Here is a 15280-nt window from a genome sequence, read left to right on the forward strand (position 1 = left end):
AGAGGTGTCAGATTAGTCAGCGCAGAGCCTCAATTCAAGCTTTACAGTCGTTGTAAAGCACCCCCTATAGCCCAACTAATACAGCTCTACATTTTATAAATAAAGGCTTATTTTATAGCCCTAGAATAGAGCTATAAATGAGCCTCTAATATATACAAATTTGATTAATATTGGTGGAGTTATATGGGGTATATTGTTTTAAGGGGGGGTGATGCGTTTTGCTGTGACCTGGCGATTTTTACCGATATTTCGTAAACGACTGTAGTAGATAGAGGGCTGATAAAGTTACAAGAGCCTCGGTTCCACAAATTTAATTCATGCGTGAAGTAGATCTGGAGTGCAGAGGCTGAGCTTACCTCTTACGTCAACATGTAACCCTCCAACTGTTATATACATCTCTTAGCTCCTAGAATTAATCATCCCGCCACTATCCTTCACTCACCCATCAATTGGTATACCACGTCACTTTCTCGCTTCAATTGACTGTATAAGCCTGCCCCGCCCATCATGTCTGCAGAAGAAGCTATTACCATTGAGTATCGCGGCAAGGTCGCCATCGTTACCTTGAATCAGCCAAAGAAACTCAATGCTCTTACCTCAGACCTTTACTACCGACTGGCCATGTGCATGCATGAAGTCGCCGGCCGTGATGACATATATGTGACTGTTCTCACTGGTAAGGGCAGGTTCTTCTCTGCGTAATACTTCCTTTCTTCTTCGTCTTTTTGCATACCTCTCTATTCTATCTCCTTTTATGATTAAGTACTGATAATTATCCCTTGGTTGCAGCGGTGCTGACGTCTCTATCGGAGACGCTGCTCCCCAAAACGAGGACCTCCGCCGCTTTTGGCTCAAGAATTTCGTCTCCAACAACTTACATATCACTCATGCCTTCTATACGCACCCCAAGATCCTCGTCACAGCCCTCAATGGCCCCGCAGTCGGCGCATCTGCTGCGCTAATTGCGTTCTCCGATTTCATATACGCCGCACCCCACGCCTACCTCTTGACTCCCTTCTCTTCACTTGGCCTTGTCGCCGAGGGCAATGCTAGCAGAGGGTTCGTACAACGTCTAGGGATTAGCAAAGCGAACGAGGCTCTAATTATGAGCAAACGAATTACATGCGAGGAACTTGTGCATGTTGGCTTTGTTAACAAGGTCTTCGACACAGGGAAAGACAGCGAGAAGTTCCTTGCCAAGGTTTTGACGGAGGTAGATGATCGACTTGGAAACCACTTGAACAGTGACAGTATGGTGAAGATTAAGGCATTGATTAGGAAACCTGAGCGGGATATCTTGGATAGGCAAGGTGTAGAAGAGGTGTTTGGAGGTTTGGAAAGGTTCGTGGCGGGAATTCCACAAGAAGAGTTTAGGAAACTAGCTAGTGGAGAGAAGAAGCACAAGTTGTGATTTAAGAGAATACTATAACCATTTAATTTTGAACGAGTTCTCTTAAACTATTCTACTTATTGTAGTCTAGTAAAGAACACTTCAGCCAAATATCTTCGAACATAAAGTCATCTGAGAGCTGTTTTGTACAATAAACTAGCCCATCTAACTTTCTTGCACTGATCAAGTCGTTCTATCTCACAGGAGATTTACACTCTACTATCCTACATCGCTGTACTTTTAACCCAGCGACACGCCGCCCTCAGAAGTCAGTAGCTCGCCACCAAGAGAGTGTTCGCTCCCAGCCCCGGATCTTGGAACTCCAATACTGCCTCCGGCTCCTAGGGTCGATTTCCCGTTTGCTGCCCCATTACCCTTAATCTCAGTGGCGTTAAGCTCTTTACTAGCATTCTTCCGCTCATGGTCCTGTGTTTTTGTCATATAGCTGTTATACCTCAAAGTAGATAATATCATCACAGCTGAAATCGCAATGGCGATTGCAGCACGACGAGTCAAAACCCAGCGCAATCCCTCAATTTCGCTGCGAGCGTCGGAATTGAGCGCTACGGTAATCTTGTAGTTGAGCTCTTGGATCTGCGAAGGTATCAGCAGGGCTTAATTTAAATATCCAAGATGACTGCATGCCTTGCTTTCCATGCTCCGCTGCTCCATTCGTACTGCCATTTTGCGATCATCAAACATGCCTTTCAGTTCATCCTTTAGCGCTAGGCTCTCCTGTGCCAACCGCTGATTCAAGATGTCGACTTCGTGTTGCAATTGGTTGCGCTCTGTATGCAGCTTTTCAGTCTCACCTTTGCGATTGTTCGAGATCTCCGTGCGGAGCTCGCTGCAGGCGGCACGGAAGAGGTAAGTCTCCTAGATTTAGAGAGAATTCATCAGCACCACGAAATACAAAGGAGCAAAGCGTACTAGCATTAAGCAACAGTATGTCCTTACATTTTCTACATTACTCTTGCTCACCAGCCCATCTCGCGCCAGTTCCATATTGATAGTCAGTATGCCCCGTACTGCTTTCATAATCGTAACAGCCTGGTCCTGGGAGAATCCGCTTGTCTCCAGGTCCTTAACTAAACTGTATGTGTTAAAATGGTGCACATAAGGTGGAGCCTGGAGGTGTGGTGGTTTCTTCTTCTCTTCTTCTGCTGGGGATGGCATATGGAGTACTGTCTCCGACGGTTTTGATTCAGCCGCTCGTGGAGGATTTGGTGCGGGAGATGGGGGTGATGATTCTGCTGCATCTGGCACCTTAGGTCGAGGAATAGCCTCTTGGGATAATGAAGATTCGGAAGGCCTTTCGGGAATCTCATTAGGTGGAACTGTAGTAGGTGGGTTCTCTTTCGCAGGCTCAGTGTCAGGGCGGCTCTCCTGCGGTTTAGAAACTGTGTCATCGCGTGGCACTGCCGCCTTACTGCCACTTAGATGCGGTGGAGGCTCGTGTGCAGTGCCATAACGCTGCGGTTTCGTTCCTTGGTGTTGTCGGGTACCAGTGCTGAATCTTCGTCGCGGTCGAATGGGTTTTGGGTTATTGGGTATAGATACGCGTCGGGACGCTGCTTGAGTAGCTCTTATGGGCCGATAAAAGATTGGGTAGAGGAATGTCAGGCGTGGTACTGACATTTTATTGGCTTCATGTCTCTATAAACTCGCAGCCTCATGAAGGTGATGAGGCATGAAAATTTGATACCGTAATATATCAGAAGTTTAAATAAAACAAGTGAAACGGGCCTATGAAAACTGAACATTTCCAATTACCCCGAGGATCTATTGAGGCCCGCTTTCTTCCTCACTGATCAGATAGATTTATCAGGGTTTGGACCATTACAAGCACTATCGCTGATAAATTAAGTTTAATAGGGCGTAGGGGTAGGACGTTTAAAGTATGAAACAGAACCGCATTCACGGGCGTCTATCATTGAATTCTACCTTTCGAAGACCTCAGAACTCGTCACAAAATTTGCTAGCGCCATACAGTTGAGCTAATAATTCCAGCTAGAAACTTGCAGAGCGAAAGGTCGCAATGCGTCCAGCCATGAAGATATAACATCCAGCTCCGATCAAATGCAACCGCCGAAAGCTTTGCGAGAAAAATATTACAGTGAAAAAAGAACAGAGACTGACACCGAAATTTCCTTCATATATCCGACAAGAAGTGGTATCCTAGAAGAAGAAAAAAGCCTGAAGAGAAGAACAACTTAAGTCGGACCCCAACCATATAAATCATACTAAATGACTTTTTGTGCATCCTTTTTTTCGCCGTTCCCGTCCGGAGTGAGAATCGCCCAATTAAGACATAAAGACGAAAGTATGGAGGTATAGAACAAATCCCGTCTGAAAAACACCGACGCCGATATCGTCATGCATCATCGAATTCACGCTATGAACGTGTTACGAAGCATTTGTAATGCCAACCACATGTGGCGGAGAGTAGCCTTTGCTAGCGCTATTGTGTACAGGCTCATCCACCGCGCTGGTGTTCGTGCTAGGTAACGAGCTGCTCTGAGGGCTTTGAGCATCACTTGTAAGAGGAGTCGCTGCCGCCGAAACATCCGTGCTCATCGCCACGGAGCTGATAGAGTTGCGTTGGGCCATATCTGGGACAATATCGAACCGTTCAAATCTATGCATCTTTTTCTCAACCTAAGTTGCCAGTTAGCATCTCTCGAATAATAAAACGAGCATAAATCGTCACATACAGACAGTACCTGTTTCCCAGAAATAATCCGCTTGGCTTTGATCATTTCCGGCTGAAGATACTCAAGAAATTGAGCATAGTCGGGGGCGCTGAGTGTATCCAAAAGCTTCTCTATGAGGGCTGTTAGAAAGGGCCTAGGTTGCACAAGTTGTACGATAGTATATGACTTACGGATAACATAATTGCCGTAGCCATCTTTGATAAGCATCATTAAAGTGCTTTCTCCACGTTCATTCCTCTCCACTACTTTCATCATGATCTCACGCCGTTGTTCATCCGTGCCAAAAACCAGGCATTTCTCCACAACATTGCTCGCAAATTTGTGCTTCGAGAATTGCAAGAGCTGAGCCTTAACTAACGATATAATTTTGGCCCGGTCCTGTGGGTTGCCATGCTCAATGACATGCTGCGTTACATAATTGCCGTACTGATCTGATATGAGCTTAGGCCCTTCTGCGTGGAGCTCCTGAAGGATAGAACTTCGTGCCGGTTCCTGGCAGTGCTCGAGCATGCGTTGAATGACGCGGCAGCCGTAAGGGTGCGTTGCGAGCACCCCAACATTAGTATAGAAAGCCTGAATAATGAACTGAATGTGCTCAGCTGGCACTCGCTCAATAGCCTTTTGGATAACATGGTTCCCGTTCTGGTCTTTCACACATTTGAGCACATCCCGTTCTAGTTCTTTTACTAAGGACGCTTGTTGGTCGGTCAAGATATGCTCTAGTGCCTAGCGGGTCTTAGCACAGTCCTCGCGCAATATTACAATCTGCTTACCTTCTGTACGACTCTGCAACCATACATTTGCAAAGACAAATTTAACACTTGCCCTTTCATTCGGCTTGCGAGGATTCTCTTTTGGTTCTGGTCCCCATGTTCGAAGAACTTTTGGATAACATAATTACCGAATACATCTTGCATCAGTTGTAATGATTCAGACTGTAACTCCTTGAACACACGCTCTTTCTCATCGCTGTTAGCTGTTTCCAGTTTTTGCTGAATGAAACGAGACCCATGCTGGTCCCCGCTAAACTCAACAATATGGTCGTATATATCCTAAAAGATGTTAGCACTCGTACATTTCGAGATAATGAGCTCTTTATATTTACCTTGAGTTCGTAGCGCCTGCTTGTCTTATTGTTAGACTTAAACTCCTGTAGTAGAACACTGCGGATTCCTTCGCCAGTATCATGGTCGCGAGGAGCCTTAGGTGGTTCGATCAAGGGTATCATTCCAGGCATAGCTGGCAGTGGGATTCCAGGAGTAAGCCCATTCACAGGGATCCCATTTGGTACACCGTACTGATAAGGGCTGTATGGCCCTCTGAATTGATTTGTTGCCAACATTTGCTGGAATTGCTGAGGTTGAAAGTGCTGAGGGTTCATGAAATTTTGCTGTTCTTGTTGTACTTGCTGGACTTGTTGCACCTGCTGCAAACCTCGGAGCTTTCGCTCAACAACTGCGATGTTACCATTTGATAAGACACGAGGGGCTTGGTCGGTCCTAGACGGATATAGATGGTCATAGATAGGTGGAGTTGCAGTAGCAGAGTAAAAAGGACTTGGACGAATCCCACTTCCGTTGGGGGTAATGGCATTGCGGTTGTCGAATTGAAATGCGCGCAGTTGAGCAGCAGCATGGTCACCGAACTGACCATTTGGATAGCCATCTGGAGTGAAAGTCCCTCCGCTAGTGTAAGCAGCTTCTTCCGACCGAATTAAATTCTGTGAAACATCTGAGTGTGCGTCGCGAGGGAAACCCGAGTCGAGTGCAGAGGGGGTATATTGAGCGGGAAGTCCATTGACACTAACTGAAGGTTTGTGTAGTGTCATAGCCTGTTCTGGGTCGTTATCGATGCTCAACCGCCCGAACATTGAGATTGTGTCGCTTTGTATCGATCCACTCCGCTCCTGATATGCTCTCCCATTCGGTTGAGACGAAAACGATGAGTTGTGACCACGAGAAGAAGGCTGTACAAATCTAGTATAATTATCGGAACTTGGAGCAAATTGTAGAGGTTCTGCTCCGTGACGTGACGGGGGTAGGCTACCACTCCGGGAGGGCGCTGCGCTCGACGCGCCAAAGTATTCAGAGGCAGCAATGCTGCGCCTGTCATCGGTTGGAGAGTGCAACGATCCACTGTCATTCCAAGAGTTGACAGCAGGATCCCCCGACCGCTGCATTGGGCCTTCTGAATCCCCAAAGCGATTAAAGGCGCCAAATCCATTTGCTATAGGCTCAATCTGGCGCGAGGAAGAGAAGTTAACAGTGGTCGGGTCAAGGAGTGGCTTCGTTGCTGGCTTTGGAACCGCACTTTGGCTCAGAGCGGGGTTACGAGGTACGGCAAAGTAAGAGGCTGAAGGCTGAAGTGGGTCAACATATGGCTGAGAAGGCTGCGGTTGAGTAGCGGTACGCTGTCGAGCCGGTGATACTCCAGAACTCCTTGCGTGTGGAATAGTAGAGGCACTAGTGTCCGCTGGGCCCCACGGTGAACGTTGAATGTTCCAGGAATCGGATTCAGACGAGGCCACAAGAGACCCCGATCCAGTCTTTCCCTCAACCGAATCCATGGGTGTATTAAGATATGCACCACTCTCTGGAGAGCACGACGGTTAGTCTTTGATTAGGGATGGGCAGTTTCACTTACCACGAGACCTTGAGGATTCCCGCGCCGCAGAGCTGAACCCAGAGCCTAGAGGAGAGTTGTTCCATATGCTCCCTCCCCAGCCCTTGGTAGTATTTCCGAAGCTTTGGCCTAAGGACGAATGGGAAGGTCGTTCATTTTCCCCACTATTGACTGGGACCCCGCCATAATCGACTATGCGAGAAGATCTAGTCTGGAGGCATGTCAGATTATTTAACACTTGAGGAGCATGCAGCCACGGTCATGGCATTTTACCCACATTGTTCGACATTGTGACTAAATTTCGGCCTACTACACCTGATTCCATATTACAATGATCAGAGAGGTCGTAGAATCTTCAAGCGTTTACAGCGCGGGTAGTCGGATTTTGAAGGCGGATGCGATGGTAAGGCGAGTAGGGCTTGGGCGTCGAGGATGGCTATGTATGAGTGTTGAGCTGAGATACCCCAGGCGTCAGCAGAAGTCCGCGAGGCAGCGCAGAGTGCTCCGGTGGAAGACAGCCTTGGCAGACTCACCAAAAGTTGAAATGATGATATGGGCGGAATAGAAGGGAAAGGACAGAGAATATACAACAGATGGAGGCAGAGGAAGAAGTAGGAAAGTTCCCTCGCCGGGAGACAGCGTAGGCGCTGGGATTTGATATGGTGGGTCGTGGCAAGCGCACCCCTTGAATGTGTGTAATTTCGACGAGCAGTGAGGTTGTCAACCACTGTGCATGCTAAACTCGAAGCGGTACTGTCGCGCGCTGGTCGGGGAACGCATCAGTGTGTGATTCACGCCCGGGGAGAGCAGATGAGGGTGTCTGGGAGCAGCGCTCGATGCAAGGGAGGCAGCCTGGAGAATTGCGGAATGGCGCGTTGCTAGACGAGGCAGGCCGCGAGCAGAGGGCGGCTCATACACGGCAGGCGACCGCGGCGGAGGGGGAATTCTAGTGTATAGAGGGCTGGCGGAGGGAATAGTGAGCGTTGGGTGTGGTTTCGTGTCAACCCTATCGACTGCTAGGCTCTAAAGAAGCCACCGTCGAAGGTTCCAAGTTCCCTGCGCCCAGCCTGGAGGATCGACGCTGCGGAAGCGCTAGAGGTCGGAGCTTTCCCTTAGTAATTAGGTGGGCTTTGCTTAAACCTCAAGTCGTCTTTTGTCGCCCAGAAGGCTGCCCTCTCTGCAAGGCGCGTTGGAACTGATGCAGCGTGCTCCGTCGTTACTGGCTCTGGCTGACCGCCTCGACTTCGTTGCTCCTCGCGCTCTCTTCTTCGCGTACTGCCCAGAACGGTCGACCGGGGGTGTGACTTTAGCCTCACAGTGCTGGTTTCCGCAATTCGGGCTGATCAAGGCGCACCAGCAATCTGTCTTCGATGCGATGGGTGAGCTTGAGACAGTGGTAGAGATGCAGTGGTGCCCTAGCGTTGCAGCGGCACTCCTTATGTGCTTCAAGGTAAAGGTTTCACAAGACGCACACTATCCAGCCTTCGGGTGGAGGCTGCTGCTTTCCTGCTTCACTTTCTCGTCTGTCTCCGGATCAGAACTTCCATGCTCTAGCCTGGTACGCGCTTCCCTTGACGCCGTCGAGTCTCTGTGTTTGACTTGTTACCCTGCTCCATGTTTGCTCTGCTCCCTCCCCTGCTCTTAGTACAGCTAACCGCTCTCTGTCTCCCTATCTCTATGCATGAGGGCCACGTGCAGCCTTTCAAGCCACCCCCAGCCTCAATAAAAGAGACCAAGAGACCCAGAGGCCCCATTGTCTAGTACGTGTTCAGAAACTACGCTTGCTCTAGGTCATGTTCAAGAAAGAGTCATTTGCATTCCATGGACGGCGGTTGTGTAATACAACAATAAATCATTTCATATCGCAGCAACTCAGCATTTCATGTTTTCATATTTTGAGGCTATAGATACGCCAAAGGACAAGTTCAGCGCGCGCACAAGGAGCGGAAGCTAGAAATACTGAGCTTCATTTTCCCAATTCCGTGACGATGCGCTGTCACTTCTGATGAGCATCAAACGACTCTTCCTACCAGACATACCACTCCCAGCTCCGAAGGAAGCAACCACATAGGGCTCTGCCTCAACTTCCACTGGATCAAGGCTAAATCTCAAGTCCTAAAAGGGCCTGACTTTCTTGCCATGTACACCGCTCTTCGATCGGGTTGAGCCGATGCCGTTGCACCACACTTTGCAATGACGGGCTTGTACTTCTTTTAAACGTTTGTTTTCTCTCCGTTTAGTCAGTCTGTCCACCAGGGTCACATGATGGGTTCTGTGGAGCATTCCAGCCAGGCATCAGAATACTACGGGCAGATATCGGAGAAATGCGATGTCTTTTTGGTCAGTCAAACGACGTTATTGGCTGCTAATATTTTCGAGGTGGAAAAGCAATGCGGAAGAAATGTCCGACTGTAGGCGATTTTCCGGTCTCGCAGAGCTTCACTGGCTTGCCAAGCACTTGATCTCATGAGCTGCTAAAGGACAATCACTCAGTAATCTCGGCCTGCTTGTACAACGCTTCCGTTTTGAGTGACATGGTCACTCACAGGTCTAGATTCACCGGTCAGACAATACATGAGGCTTACTCAAGAGATTTCTTTCTTGGTAACTAAAAGAAATCAGCCTTTCCGCGTCGTCAGATGATGACGGATCACAAATTGAAGGTTTAAGGACAAATGAGACGGTCTACTGGCATCATGCCATGGCGGAGATTGGAGAAGCCGTAGAAAACTTCGGCGCGTAGTTCGTCGCAGCCAAAACGCCCACGCTGATAGCCAAACGCGAAATGCATCAGACTCGATAAGCTTAAAGCAAACTATTATTGCATGATTGCATATATAAGTCTCTATGTTCCCCCTCTCATAGAAGCTCATGAGAAGTCCGGCTCTCCTGAATTTGCCTAATTCAGCCCCGGCTCAGCCTGCCGTTCTTAATCGAGCATTCTTCCAGCGCTTACTAAGGTACTCTTCTCGACAGGCCGGCATCCGGCCTACCTAGGTTCTCGCAGCACCGTTGTTACACTGCCTGCCTTCAGGCCCCCCAGCGTATGAACAGAATGCATTCCCGCGGCGCTCCCTACCTTTTATTATTGTCTTCCTTGTGGGAGTGGCAGCGCGTAGACAGGGCGTGTCACTTGGTTGGTGGTTGGTGCCCATTTCATTTCGCATCTGGCGCTAATTTCTTCATTTTTGGCCCCCTCCAACGGCCCGAGCGTGCCCAGTTCCAAAATAACGACTTTTGGCCGTCGCTCCTCCCCTTCCTTACCTGTCCTCTCATCACCTTGCTCCCTCCTCGCATCTTCCACGCTCATTCTTTCGCAGCAACAGCTTCACTCTTTCAGCTGTTTTGCCTTGCGGTCCGCTCCTTTTGAATATTTACTAGTCGCGGTCCTTCCGCATCGATTGCGTGTTCGTACATAAAAAGGTGAGATCCGCGGGTCTCCACGCATTCCGTCCAGCCAATGTCTCATACTCGAGATGTTAAACAATGTCAACAATGCGCGTATCTGAGATACTCTCGCTCATATACTAACCAGTGCTGCATCTTCAGTCAGACTCTAAAGTTATCCAAAAACTTTCTTGACCCAAACCATATCGAAACGCTTATTCACGACCACACAACGCCATTTGTGACCACATTCCTTTCGATATGAAAACCATCCAGCTCCTCGTTGTGCGCGACGATAGCGCAGAATCACTTAATCCAACTATGGTGTCCCTTCTGATCGCTCTGCTGGTGATCATCATCGTCGGCTTACTGCTCATTGGTGCTTTATTTTTCGTGCGCAGCATTCGCAAAGGGAGAAAAGAAGCAGAGCTTCCCCTCTACAACGAGAAGAGGCAGTCGAAATCGTCCAATCACCGTCGTTTAACGATTACCGCTTCTCCCCGTGGGAAAGGATCGGAATCCATCTACGTCTTCCAGGAGAAGCAGAACCTTATTGCAAACTCGTGCAGTCCCCCGCCAAGCCCGATTCCCGAGATTCGCATCACATTCCCTGAGGAGGTGGATGAGTCTGGCAAGAGACAGTCAGGGAGAGTGGTCGTTGTTCGTGTTGGTGAGCATAGTGTTGGGTTGGAGCCTTTGCAGGAGGATCTTCCACCGTACCAAAAGGACGCTTCAGACCGTTTCCAGTCTCTCGACCTGGATCGTATTGGAGGACTCAAAGAGAAGGATCAGAGATGGTCATAGATCTCGAGACCCCAATACTTTGTTTGATTCAGCACCTTACCAAAACCACCAACACACCTCACCGTTTTACCCTTCGTTCTACGCCACTTGGCTATGACCACCTGTTATTCTTGTGACGACTTGTATAGTAGCGCTGAGTGTCTTTTCTTTCAGCACTTCAATTCTTACCCGTTACCATAAGCTGATCCACCGCTGTGGTCAGAACGGTCGGGTTTACGGCGCTAGCCTAATTGTATATTCTCGGAGGATGCTAGAATTCCATTCTGGAAAGGCAATGGTACTCTAGATCTTCTCCATAGAGGTTATAACCTCTTATATAGCTTTTATTCATTAATGTATGATACCCTTTACTGCCTGGCTGCAGCCGAGGAATCCAGTGCAAGCCATCTAATTATTATTCTGTGCCCACTTGATGCAATTGAATTATAAAGCTTCGAGAACGTTCAGTTAGAATATTCCAAAGGCCTTTTCAACTCAATGGAGTCTTGCAGTTCTCTCCGAGACAGGTCTTAGATCAGATTGGCTCTGGAGCCTTCAGATTCTGATCCAATCTAATTCTGATACGATCGTTCAGTCAAATCTCTTAGAATTAGAACTCTGCCATACATTCGCTTCGGAAAAAGACGATCAAATTTGTTACGAAACGAATGAGAATCATTGGCATGTTTTGGAAAAGGACGGGTTTATGTCAGAAACCATGATCTACTACAGAAATTTACCGAATCCTCACCTGTTTGAACCACTATTCTGTACTCGCGCATGACACCACCCATCCTCCATACTAACACATCGCCGTCGCCTATTTTTTGAAGCTATTTAAAGCCTATATTTTTTTCCTATTGTAGTTAGCGCCATAGCACACAGGAGGAGAGCTAAAGCACCTAAGAATACTACAAGGAATACTTCTAAAGCGCCTTAAGAAGTAGACCTTACCGTCAAACCTGCACTGCCTATATTAATACCTCCTACTACTACAGAACAGTCCAAAGGCCCTTAAACCTTTTATTATTATTAAATATAGCCGTGTACACTAATAGCATAGCGCTATTTAGCATCGTTCTACCTCTCTTATTTAGAGTCTTTAAATTCCAGGAGTTTATTACTATAACGGAACCTTGTAGCAAGTACTACGATGGGCTCGTTAATAGGCTAGGTGTGTAGGTGATGCAAATTAAAGTTAACAACGTAATAACAACTGGTGGAGTGGTTGCCCAATAGATTAACTCTAAGGAAGGAACTATCTAGGTAGGGACTAAGGGTCCTTAAATACACAACTATACTCCTATAAAATCCTTCTTATATATAATATATGTCTTATATATAAGGTATATAAGTTCCTTTTATTCCTCTTATTTAATACGTAGTATATTATATAACTTTAGTTACTATTTCTTATTATACAGTTTTACCAGATCTATTCTAAACTATACTCTTATTAACTAACTAGCTTCTTTTAACTCCTCTCCTAGTAGTTATAATATTATACTTAAAGCGTCTATAATACTATCTCCCTTCTCTTTATCTTTATCCTTAAAGATTTCTAATATCTCTAAGTTATTTACTAAAGGTGTAATATCCGTTTAATTAATTTAGTTAATATTATTACTTATTATACCTAAAGCTTCTTCTTCTTTACACGCCTAATATTATGCTCACACCATTGCTATAATATTATTGCTTAGTGAGATTATACTATCTCTATGTTCTCGTTATATAAAAAAGGGGTTAGTCTATATTATATTGGTAAGTCCTTTCTTCTAGTAACCCTTTTCTTATTTAGAGTATACTAAAGCGAATATTTACTTATCCTATAACGTTTACTTTACTTTTAATACTAAATATATGCGTTTTATTACTCTTAATAGTCGTCTAGTTCCCTAGCTAATTTATCTTAGGGTCTTATATTTAATCTACTACTACTATTACGGAGTAAGTACAAGTGGTGATAATATATAACGAAGTAGATATTATTAAGCTATGTACATAAACTGTATGATAAGGTTAAGACGTTGCGTAAGGAAAGAAGGTAGGAAAACGGGAAGAAAGGGCATATATTGTTAACTTAGTTGCTTAGTTAATACGTGTATAGGGTAGAATAGGGTTTAGGTCGTAGTCCTAGCAGAACTTAGTAGAATTTAGTAGAACTTAGCAGAATATAGCAGAATGCCGTAAATTGCCGTTAGATTGCCATTAGATTACCATTAGATTGCTATTTTACGGTTAGTCTCTAATTACTAAGTTAGTGGAAACAGGTAGACGTGTATAAGGTGTTATAAGGGTGTCCCGTAACAGTACCCCCCCTTTAAACTTAAGCTTCTGCGAGATGGGGCTATAGTAGTTCTAGGTGGAGTTTATAAAAGTCTTTTACGGCTTATATAAGTCCTATAGAGTTAACGGGTTCCCATAAGGACTTAATAAAGCCTCTCTATTTTATAAGATATATATATTAGTGTTTCCGTTTATTATACTTAATATTATTAATTCTTTTAATAAAGTATTCGTTCTTACCATCTACTTTAACTAGTGGGGGAGGGTCCTATATTTATCTAGGCAAGGCGTTTAATACGGGAGTAGTAAGATAAAGGACTGACGTATAAAATACAGGGTAGATTTTAACCGTATTAGGGAGCTTTAATTAGTAGAAGTAAGAGGAGACGACCTTCTTAACCTTATAAGGGCCAGCGTTCTTCTAATTAAGTTTCTTAGTAGGTTGTTTTGTGTTTAGGTTTCTTATATTTAGCCAAATAAAGTTACTAATTTAGTAGACTAGTGCTAGGGTTTGTTTCTTATTCGCTGCGGCTTTATAGATAAATTAGGCCCATGTTATTTTGTTAGTAAGGAACTATTATAGTTCCTCTATCTTTTTTACGAATTTATTTACTTCTATAACTTATAAGGCTTAATAAGTGGGGCAAGGAACGTTGCTAAAGGGTTTAAAACCCATTTATAAATGCTAGCCGTAGTTAGCCAGGAATGGGGAGACCTTTGCGGTTTCTAAAACGGAATTATTCGCTATAAACTCGGCAAATATAAGCTAGTTAATCCAGTCATTTTATAAGTATGACGTGTATATCCGAATATACTGCTCTATTATAGCATTTATACGTTCTATTTAACTATCCGTTTCCGGGTAATAAGCTATAAATAATAGTGCTTTAATGCGGAGTTGGGTAGTTAGTTCTTCCTAAAATACAGAGATAAACTAGCTGCCTTTATTAGAGATAATCGTTTTAGGGAGTTTATAGAGTTTTTATACGTAATCTAGGAATAGCTAGGCGACGGTAGGTGTTAATATATTGGGGCAGGCGATTAAGTGTCTTATTTTAGACAGTTAGTCTATAACTACTATAATATTTATATAGCCTTTACTTACAGGGAGATTAATAATAAAGTTAATTAAGATGTCCTTTTATCTTCGGTCCAAAGCAGGCAGTGGCTTTAGAAGGCCGTTATACGTCTTATGTAAAGCTTTAGCTTGTTAGCAGATATAGCAGCTAGAGACGTACCTTTATATTATATTATATATATTCGGCTAATAATATTCTTATTAGAGCAGTTCTAGGGTTTTTTCTTAGCCTAAGTAGCCGGCTACCGGTAGATTATATACGTGTTTAAGGAGCTTAAGCTTAAGCTTATCGTAGTTAGGGATAACTAGACGGTTCTAGTAATATAAGCGGTTTCCGTAGGCTTTGCATTTACTTAAAAAAATCTTTTTAGAGCGTCTAGTGCTATCTTATATTAGCTTAAGCGTCTCTTAGATAAACTTGTTATTTAGGTATTTATTAACTATAATCTACTCAATTAATCGATTAGTTATTTTAAGGACGAGTACCATAAGATCTTTAGTAGGAGGGTTAAATAGTTTAGGGCGAAGTAGGGTCTAATTTTGGTAAGAGCGCGCTTCTTTTAGGGCTGGCGCGTCTTGCGAGCATTGGGTTAGGGTATTAGGCTTCTAACCTTAGACGCCTAGGCGGTATATAATTAAGAATTAAAAACAAAATAGATATTTTAACTAGCGGGCCTAACGATAACTTAGCTGTTTTATGGTTGTAAAGTACTATAGGTTCTTATAGTCGCTAAGGATCTTAATTGGAAATCTAGCGCCTTCTAGTTTAGGTCGCCATTGTTTAAAGCATCTAATAATAGCTAATAATTCCTTATTATAGATCTTATAGTTATATTTAGCTAGGCTTAGTTATTTTAAGAAGTATACTACGGGGTATAATACTCTATCCTCGTTATATTAAGATAGGATGCCTTTAGTAACGTAGTTAGATAAGTCGGCTTCTATAACACTTATTTAATTTAGGTTAAAGTATTAGAGTATGGGCGCAGTAGTAAACATAACCTTTAGATAGGTAAA

At 44.8% G+C, this 15280-nt stretch overlaps 4 protein-coding genes across 4 annotated transcripts; 2 read left to right on the forward strand and 2 right to left on the reverse strand.

Annotated features, from left to right (window-relative positions):
- The first annotated feature begins 294 nt into the window (after positions 1-294).
- Positions 295-1575, forward strand: K441DRAFT_665006 (ClpP/crotonase). Its single transcript, XM_067649443.1, has 2 exons — positions 295-698; positions 790-1575. Exons 1-2 carry the CDS (start codon positions 508-510, stop codon positions 1409-1411), a joined length of 813 nt encoding a protein of 270 aa, XP_067500846.1. The 5' UTR covers positions 295-507; the 3' UTR covers positions 1412-1575.
- Positions 1396-3028, reverse strand: K441DRAFT_641952 (uncharacterized protein; the record flags this gene model as incomplete). Its single annotated transcript, XM_067646672.1, has 3 exons — positions 1396-1984; positions 2036-2266; positions 2348-3028. The coding sequence occupies 3 exons, from the start codon at positions 3026-3028 to the stop codon at positions 1631-1633; spliced, it is 1266 nt and encodes a 421-aa protein (XP_067500847.1). The 3' UTR covers positions 1396-1630.
- Positions 3029-3796: 768 nt separating this feature from the next.
- Positions 3797-7015, reverse strand: K441DRAFT_679816 (ARM repeat-containing protein; the record flags this gene model as incomplete). Its single annotated transcript, XM_067651310.1, has 7 exons — positions 3797-4048; positions 4105-4214; positions 4275-4830; positions 4878-5156; positions 5210-6696; positions 6748-6937; positions 7004-7015. The coding sequence occupies 7 exons, from the start codon at positions 7013-7015 to the stop codon at positions 3797-3799; spliced, it is 2886 nt and encodes a 961-aa protein (XP_067500848.1).
- A 2973-nt stretch (positions 7016-9988) lies between these two features.
- Positions 9989-11323, forward strand: K441DRAFT_665009 (uncharacterized protein). Its single transcript, XM_067649444.1, has 2 exons — positions 9989-10149; positions 10276-11323. Exon 2 carries the CDS (start codon positions 10435-10437, stop codon positions 10915-10917), a length of 483 nt encoding a protein of 160 aa, XP_067500849.1. The 5' UTR covers positions 9989-10149; positions 10276-10434; the 3' UTR covers positions 10918-11323.
- Positions 11324-15280: the final 3957 nt, after the last annotated feature.

This window comes from Cenococcum geophilum (genome assembly GCF_001692895.1).
Source record: "Cenococcum geophilum 1.58 unplaced genomic scaffold K441scaffold_40, whole genome shotgun sequence".
Classification (NCBI taxonomy): Eukaryota; Fungi; Ascomycota; class Dothideomycetes; order Gloniales; family Gloniaceae; genus Cenococcum; species Cenococcum geophilum.

Bases quoted from the DNA above. Each gene is read 5' to 3' on its own strand.
- K441DRAFT_665006 (XM_067649443.1), top strand. From the start codon at position 508: ATGTCTGCAGAAGAAGCTATTACCATTGAGTATCGCGGCAAGGTCGCC. The intron at 699-789 runs GTAATACTTCCT...CCTTGGTTGCAG, and splicing joins AAGGGCAGGTTCTTCTCTGC to CGGTGCTGACGTCTCTATCG.
- K441DRAFT_665009 (XM_067649444.1), top strand. From the start codon at position 10,435: ATGGTGTCCCTTCTGATCGCTCTGCTGGTGATCATCATCGTCGGCTTA.